The 8,634-nt window shown below is 33.5% G+C and overlaps 1 protein-coding gene across 1 annotated transcript; it reads right to left on the bottom strand.

Moving 5' to 3' along the window:
- Positions 1-227: 227 nt before the first annotated feature.
- LOC130807310 (disease resistance protein At4g27190-like) lies at positions 228-6,254 on the bottom strand. The gene is made up of 2 exons (XM_057672468.1): positions 5,883-6,254; positions 228-1,597 (listed from the first exon to the last, which is right to left on the bottom strand). The coding sequence occupies exon 2, from the start codon at positions 1,569-1,571 to the stop codon at positions 429-431; it is 1,143 nt and encodes a 380-aa protein (XP_057528451.1). The 5' UTR covers positions 1,572-1,597; positions 5,883-6,254; the 3' UTR covers positions 228-428.
- Positions 6,255-8,634: the final 2,380 nt, after the last annotated feature.

The following is an 8,634-nucleotide window of genomic DNA, read 5'->3' on the forward strand; positions in this document are numbered from 1 at the left end:
CACTAACCAAAAAAGCTAATGCTACCAACTAGTCAAACAAGCTAATTGAATCAACCATCAATCAACTAACAGCTAATTGCCAAATACTTCTATATGGGATGGACGCAAACGAAAGTAGCAAACTTAGGTGGTAGAAGAGATTATATTAATATATTAAACAATTTTTCATTAAAATTGAATATTTGGAAAGAATTTTCTAATATTATAATGTAATAAACACACAAAAATGGGTGTTCAATATCAAATTAGAGGTTTATATCAAAAATTAATATCAAGGAATACATCTGCACTGGAGTTATCAACAAAACTACAATTCTGCAAGAGGAATTTCAGAATGAACCTCCTGAACAACACAATAACAAACAATACAAAATGTAGGAAACCTGCTGTGTTGGTAGTTTCATTATTCGTCTGTTGACAGATTGATTTCACATTTCCGACAGCGTGCACCTCCAATCATGAACATCAGCAACTCCTCGTAGTTGTACTGCCATATCGATAATCCTCGAGGGAATACCATTGCATTTCCGTATTATATCAGCAGCAACACTCCTAATTTCTTCGGAAAGGGGAGCATTGGATGCTAGTTTTTCCATGAACAAAATTTTCGAGTCTTCCATAGACATGGGTTCTAGGGAAACAGTTGCCTGGCACAACATTTTTCGACAAACATCTAAACTTCTAGATGCCAGTATCAGTTTTCCTTTATTTCCTTCCATAGGGATCCCTACATCAGTAAGACAAAATTCTTGGGACAATCCATCTAAAATAAGTACAAACTCTTGCATTTTCTTGAGCACATTAAGTATTCTTCCTGCCCTCCGATTTTCTGCTTGTGGTAGAATCACCTTCATTTCTACCGCAATGCATTCTTGTAGACGGTATACACTACAGTCTTGAGGTACGTTCACATAATAAACACGACAAAATGGGCATAGACGGTTATAAACTTCAGCCAAGATGGCGGTCTTCCCAATTCCTTCAGGTCCGTGCACGCCAATCCTTAAGGCGATGGGACTGAGGATTTGTTCCCAAACTTCATCCAACTTTCGAGCAGCAACTTCACCATTCAACGTGTTTGTGACTAAAATTTCTCCTGAATCGCGCGCATCAAGAAGAAGTCCGGTAGGAAATGAAGCTTGTTGTAGAAGTTCATTCACTTCTTGAATTTCATTCCCTATGCAACTACCTATCCATGCACGAAACAAAAATCTCGGAATGTAACTCACCGTGTTAAAATTATCTTCAACTTTTTGGACATCATCGAATTTTCTTTTTACACAACTTAACCAATGGCTAACCTCCCTCTTTCGTTTCCTACCACTCTGATGCTCCGTGTTTTCTAGCTCTTTGACAATATCAGCTTCTACACTCTGTAAGGACACCGTTTTCTTTTTAAGATTTGCTAGATGTTCTTCAAGGGTTTGATTGTAGTTAATCCAATTGGGTAGTTCACCAATAAATTCTAGTATTTCCTTTCCTTGCTTTATACCTTCCCATATAGCCAACGGCTGGATTGCTGTGCCTGCAGCGGTTGCTCCTAACAACAATGTAGACATCTCCCTTGCCATTGTAGTACCTTGGGATATCAGTCAGTCTGTTACACATATATCAGGACAACTCTCAGTGGATTATAAAGAAATGTATAGTCATTTGATCATAATCTAGGTGACTAGGAGTCACAATTTAACAGGAGTATACACATAACATCTAATAATTAGTGGTAAACATTTAACATATTACCAATACAGCTTAGTGCCTTAGACCTGATTTTAGCTCAGGAGGAAATTAAACTATTGCAAGTTACTTTTTAACATGTTCTTTTGATCTATTTTTACTCGAACTAGTTAGGATTGATGCACGTAACGTAACCTTATCCACTTAATAAGTAGTGACGGTCATGGTGGGGGTTACCGGGAACCAAACCGGTGCCAAATCGTTGAAGAATCATCCTAAATCTGAATCAGGCTCTGCATCGGTTCAACCTGCGAGTTCATTACGGTTCTAAAATCTCAGCTAACAGAAATGCAGAACCACTTACAGGATTCAACCTGGAACTAGCTCGGTGGAATTGAATTGGACGGTTCAAAGGAACCGAACCGGTTTTGGTGAACCAAACCTTATGGTTCAGCTAAATCCAAATGAGCCGTTTGAATATGACCGTTAGAGCTAATGCAGTCGTTGCAAACATTTCCTATATATATCATATGCATTTGACATTCATCCACACCATCTCCTACTACTATTTTTTAAAATTAGTAAGATGAATAGTCTCTTAATTTTAAAATTATTCTCTTAACATGAATAGTCTCTTAATTTTAAAATTATTTCTTAAATTTTCCAATATCAATATATCTTTCTTCTTAAAAAAAGCCACCAAAAAGTTAGTAAGATGGCAAAACCATCAAGAGAATCAAATTCCAAACGAAAGGCTATTTCTACCCCGACAGAACTAACAACACCGTCAGTAACTATGATACAAATAACCAAGAAAGATATGATTTTGAATTAGATGATTATGCAAATAAAGTGGAAGAAGCACTTGAAGAAGAAGAGGAGGAAACCATCAAGAGAATCAAATTCCAAACGAAAGGCTACTTCTACTCTGACAGAACCAACAACACCGTCAGTAAATATGAGACAAATAACCAAGAAAGATATGATTAAGAATTAGATAATTATGCAAATAAAGTGAAAGAAGCACTTGAAGAAGAAGAGGAGGAACCATCAATCCTTACTAGGGTAATTAGATGTCCACAATCATCAACGACATCAGAAGGACTTTAGTTATAGTTAAATTTAAGTTATTAATTGTTTATGTATTGTAGTATTCAAGTATATTTTTATGATTTAATTTATAAGAAGAAAAGGAACCAGTTAGGCAACATTTTCCAGCAATGTCCTCATCCAATGATAAAGCCGTTTCAGGCAGCCTTTTCCAGCAATGTCTTTATTCAGTGGTAGAGTCGTTTCACATGTGTGGATGTATTTTTTAAAATAACTGATTGAAAATCTAAACGTGTTCATATGCACATGTTAAATTTAATTCAAGTTGTCAAACCATTAGGATTATAAACTAAAAGTTCAATTATTATGTATATGTGTTAGGTGGTGGTATGAGATTTTATAATACACATTTGACAAAGTTATATGGAATAACAAAGGAGACTCATGCGGCAAGTCTAGCTGAACCACAAGTAAAAGCCGAAAAACACAACTAGGTGATGGAAAATGCAAATGTCCGAAGGAGGTATATCTTTTAACTATAATTTTAATGTAATAATTGATGAATTTTCTAAATAATCAATTAGTGATGAGATGCCATTTACCCATGGTGAAAGCCAGGTGTGCGAGTATTTTAATTGAAAATCTTCGCAACCTCAATATAAAGCGATGCTTAGAAACACTCTTAAATGCCGCATAATTAATATGAACATAAACATTACAAATTAGTGAAAATATTTAAATATTTCAATGGTAGGATTAGATTAACAATAGATATTTGGTCTGCTCCCTACAAGATAAACCTTGTATGTGCATAACAGTACATTGGATAAATCATAATTGATTTATTTCAAAAAGAAATTATCACCTTTAAAAGAATACCTGAAAAAGAATAAAATTTGTTAGATAAGATTTTCTATTGTTCGGTAGATAATGCGTACGCAAACATTAAATGCATGGAACTTTTATATGACAAACCTGCTTTTAGTTTGATAATAGGTGGTAGATATTACATGTATGATGTTGTGCTCATATTATTAAATTATCTTGCCAAGAAGGTATTAAAAAATTAACTGGTTTATTAGTAGCTATTAGAAATATTGTTAAGTGGCGTAGTAGGACAAGTAAAGAGGAGGTACAAACAATTATGTGAGCAATATGGATTAAACAAGGTATATATTGATAGTAGATACTCCGATCCGTTGGAGCTCGACCGATGATTTGTTAATAAAGGCTATTAATAATCGCTCTGTCATAACACAATTATGTAACGATGTATAGAACAATATATATGAGGACTTGCCACAGGTGTACAAAAGATATTAGAAGTATATGATCATACTACTAACATTTTTTCTTATGTGTGCGAACCTAGCATCCACTTAGTTATAAGTATTACTATTTTTTACTAGCTTAACCACAACAACGACAACACTAATGAATTCTTATGGCCGATATTAAAGATGTATTTTACTGATTTTGCTTATATTTATGTAATTGCAACAATTTTACACCCAAGTCTTAAGATAGAAAATTTATCGAAATTAATAGACTATTATTATCATTATATAGGTCTTCCAAAAGTGATGTGGATAATTACGTTGGAAACTATAGGCAACTTTTAGGAGAACTTTATAATTTCTATACAACTGTATATAACCCTAACCTCCTAGTGTCTCAGTATGTCTTACTAGGTTTCATCTCGTCCTAGCTACCATAATCGGTCAAGATGATAGTTTTATAGGGATTTTATTTTCATCCTCCTCAAATGTAATACTAGATAATTATCTAAAACATCATTTTGGAATTGCACTAGATTGTTTCAATAGTTTAAAATGGTGGAAAAAAAAAATCTATAAAATTCAAAATTAACGAAAATTGCATAGTATATCCATACAATTTCGGTTTCTACTATTGCATCAGAGTGTGCAGCTAGGAGAGTACTTCATGAGAAAAGATATAGTTTTGTTTCACATACTATACAAATATGTATTTGCAAGAATGATTGAGATCAAATTGATGTTCGAACACAAGAATTGAAGAATGATGATAATCAAGGCAATAATGATCCATGGATCACGATGGATAAGGGGAGGTAGCGGAGAGCCGGAGACATCTAATTAAGTAGAAGATGATAACCAAGATGAAGATTAAGATTACACAAATCGAATAACGACCAACAACTACAAATAAAAGGTATGACAAGAAATATGTTTGCTTTAATTCCTACTGAATACATAGGCAACTTAGTATTTCTCCAAAATACTAGGTTCAAGTCTATTTTCCTCGCCCTTTTATTTATTAAATATCTATCTATATTATTAATTTGTCATTTTTATCAACCATATTTATTTCATTTCTTTTTAGTAAATGTTTTAGTGACTTGTCATGTCTGGGACCGGAATGGAACAAAAATCCTTACGTCCGAATCAGGCTTCACTTTTTGGAATCAGAACCGGATGGAACCAGAACTAGAGGGAACTAGAATCAGAACCGGCCAACTCGGACCGTGACCATCGCTAGTAAGTAAAAGTAAAGAGGTTATTTCTGGTTGACACTTGATACAAACGCTATGTACTACTTCACATGAACAAGAAATACAAATGATTTAATGTGTCATTTTACTATAAATCATTAGAACTAAAAGTCAAAGAATCAGTATAAATCTAGCCTTAGTACTTGAGTTGAGCTAAAGTATCGAGTTATATGATTCTTAGATTCAGCCCTTCATTTGTTGAAAATAAATATGTACTCCCAAGCAACTAGCTAAACTAGTGAAATCATTTTGACTCAAGCTGAATCCATCAAGTTCGTTCATCCCTCAGTTTGCCTCATTTCTTTATTTTATCTCGTTTTATATTTAGAAATGAACTGCACCACTGTCTTTCAATTCAACCCACACATTTAACTATTTTAATATCATCCATCCAATTCAATCTTTCTCGAAATTAATTTTAAATTCCCACCTTACCCTTAAAAACACCCCATTTGCTCATAAAAATTGACCTAGCAAAGTACTTTTGCAGTAAACTACACATGAAAATGGCAGAATAATAGCAGCAATTTGATCAGAAACTAGTCATAATACTATATTATGAAACTAATTATTGTATCAATTTAAATACTAGTAAGAAGAAAAGATAAGGGCTTTGACTTGCCTAATGATTTGAAGAAGAGAACTCTGTAAATTCCTGGTTGTGGATTCAGAATACAACAGCAGATAGTAACAGACCAACTGTAGAAAATATCACAGGATAATATGTATCCCAATAAAAAATCCAAAAACCAACCCCATCATTTGAAATTGAGAAAGTAATAATCGACTCAAAAACTTATCACGGGTACAGAGAGATGAAAATGTGAATTAAAAGCCATTGGAAGTAGCTAAAGAATGTGAAGTCAAAGCGATACATGAAAATTTTGCTCCAAAGAGACGTGCAAGACTTGGTCTACTATTTTATGTGTATGAGGCTATGAGCTACTTTCCTCAACCCTCTGCACTTTCCCCGAATTTTCAAGGTCCATTTTTTTCTCATTATCTCTTTGAGTTTGCCGTACAACTCAAAAAAATTCTTATATATTTAAATTTTATGGTGCAAACTCAAAGACACATAGAAAATATTTGTTAGAAATTGTAGACTCAATTAGGAACGGGAACAGCAACAAGAGGGGGGTGAATTGTTGTTGTTACTAGTTTAAGCGTTTTTGCCCTGTTTTTGCGGAATTGAATAAAATAAATAAAGCTTAAACTTAGAGCAAAATAAATGAAAGAGACAACGAGATTTTTTACGTGGAAACCTTCTGGGCCTAAACAGAAGGAAACACCACAACCCTACGGGATTTCTAAATTCTCCACTATGTTTAAGCCAACTCGTTACAATTACATTAAACATCTTACTTCACTCGAAGCGCATCAACTAGGCCAACTTCTCTCTCAAATTGCTTCACTCAAAGCAACAAACTTAGCTTCACTAAAAACTAATTCTCTCCACTAGCTTCACTAGAAGCTTTCTCCTTAGCTTTACTCAAAGCTAATCTCTTCTCTAGCTTCACTAAAAGCTATCTAATTCCCCCTTAGACTCACCCGAGTCTAATTACAAATTCTCTCAAAAACCCTTACAAAAGGATAAAAATTCTTTAAAAATAAAATCAATAAGTTGCACAAGAAAATATTATAAATTAATTGGCATTTTTAAAACAAAATTTTCTTGTAAAAATTCTCCCAAAATTACGTATGATTTAATGGCTCATACTAAGGCAAGTTTTGAAGAATAACCGAGTCCACTATTTATAGAGCTAAAATCCTTAATTAAAATGGAATATTCCAATCCATTATTCCTTATCCAAAATAATCATGGGAATAATGTGGATTAAGCTACCAGACGGTTATTTCCACAAGACTTGAATAAATCAATCATACGGTTAAAACAACAATAACCGCTGTTCCCATTTACCTAAAATAGGTTCTGTTCCCTTTAAGCAGCAGTTTCTTCAACAGCTGTTCCTGTTCCAGTACTAACTGCTGGAACGTTTTTGCTATTAATAGAAACGGTTATTCTTAATGGGAATGGTTACTTGCTAACTTTTAGGAATAAAGACCGGTTAAAAAATGATAGCTAAGACCAATTCAATAACAGCTAGTTCTATATTTAGCAAATCCAGGATTCACTAAATATAGATCCTAAAATAAAGGATCTTAAAAATAAAAGCGTTGATTTCATTTAAGAAAAGGTTTGCCAATTAATTTTAATAAATTACTACTGCAACAAATTAAATTTATTATATACATTAACTAAAAATAATAATTAAAATATAATAACCAGAATTTTCAGCTAACGTAGTCAACCTTCAGCTTAGGACCAGTGCGCTGTCTCCAGATTTCAGTTTTGCTAGAACATCCAACTTGGGAACAGTAGATCTGCTGTCTCCATTTTACATCCCAAGCGATATACTTCTCCTAACATCTTTTGAAACCTTTTGACATGTACGTTTCCATAAGCTAAGTCATAGGTACTATCAACGATCATTATCATGACCGGATATCGACCTGCACACAATCTCTAAAAACATATTCGCTTAAATAAAGTGTAGTCATCATCAAAACTCAAGAGGTCCAACAGAAATGATTGGTTGATAATAGAGGTGTTCATTCGGATAATCGGGTCGGTTTTAAACGAGTGTCATTCGATTCAGTTGTATTTCGAATCGGTTATATTTCGGATGCGTGTTGCGACGGGTCATACTCGGGTCGGGTCGATTAGTCACGGTTCTGTTGAAGATCGGTTATTCGAGTTATCGGGTTAGCATCAGTTCGGTGTCGGTTGAAGTACGTGTCGAGTTTCAATCGGTCTCGGGTTGTCATCGGTTAATAATTAGTTCGGTTTTACCGGGTACAAATCGGGTTCGGGTATTTTTCAAGTAGAATTCGGCTACAAATTGCGAATTACTAATTACTATTGATCGAATTAGTGTCAGATTAATTTGTTAGTCAATTTTTAATTTATGATAAGGTTTCTTTACTTAAAGCAAAATAGTAAAAATGCAAATCAATTAGTGATCATTATTATATTGTTACTTTTACTTGTTTGACCGGAAATTAAAATTATAAAGTTCTATCAATTTTCATATAATTCGATTAAAAGTAGTTAAATAAACATTGACCATTGATTATTAACTCTAAATATATGAAACCATGTATTTATAAAATTTATTTTATTAAAATATTTATGACTTTATTAGAATAACTAATAAGATGATTGAATATGAGTCAATCATACTTCTATGTAAAAAATTGGTTCAGGTTTACAACAGTTCGATCTAAACTTCGTTCGGGTTAAGTCAGTTTTAGTCGGATCGAGTTCGAATTTGAGAACGATTCTGGTCGGATATGACTCGGGTCAGTCATTATTA

Source organism: Amaranthus tricolor, chromosome 3 (assembly GCF_026212465.1).
Source record: "Amaranthus tricolor cultivar Red isolate AtriRed21 chromosome 3, ASM2621246v1, whole genome shotgun sequence".
Taxonomy (NCBI): domain Eukaryota; kingdom Viridiplantae; phylum Streptophyta; class Magnoliopsida; order Caryophyllales; family Amaranthaceae; genus Amaranthus; species Amaranthus tricolor.

What these genes read in the sequence shown, in the direction of transcription:
- LOC130807310 (XM_057672468.1), bottom strand. Translation starts at nt 1,571, where the DNA reads ATGGCAAGGGAGATGTCTACATTGTTGTTAGGAGCAACCGCTGCAGGC.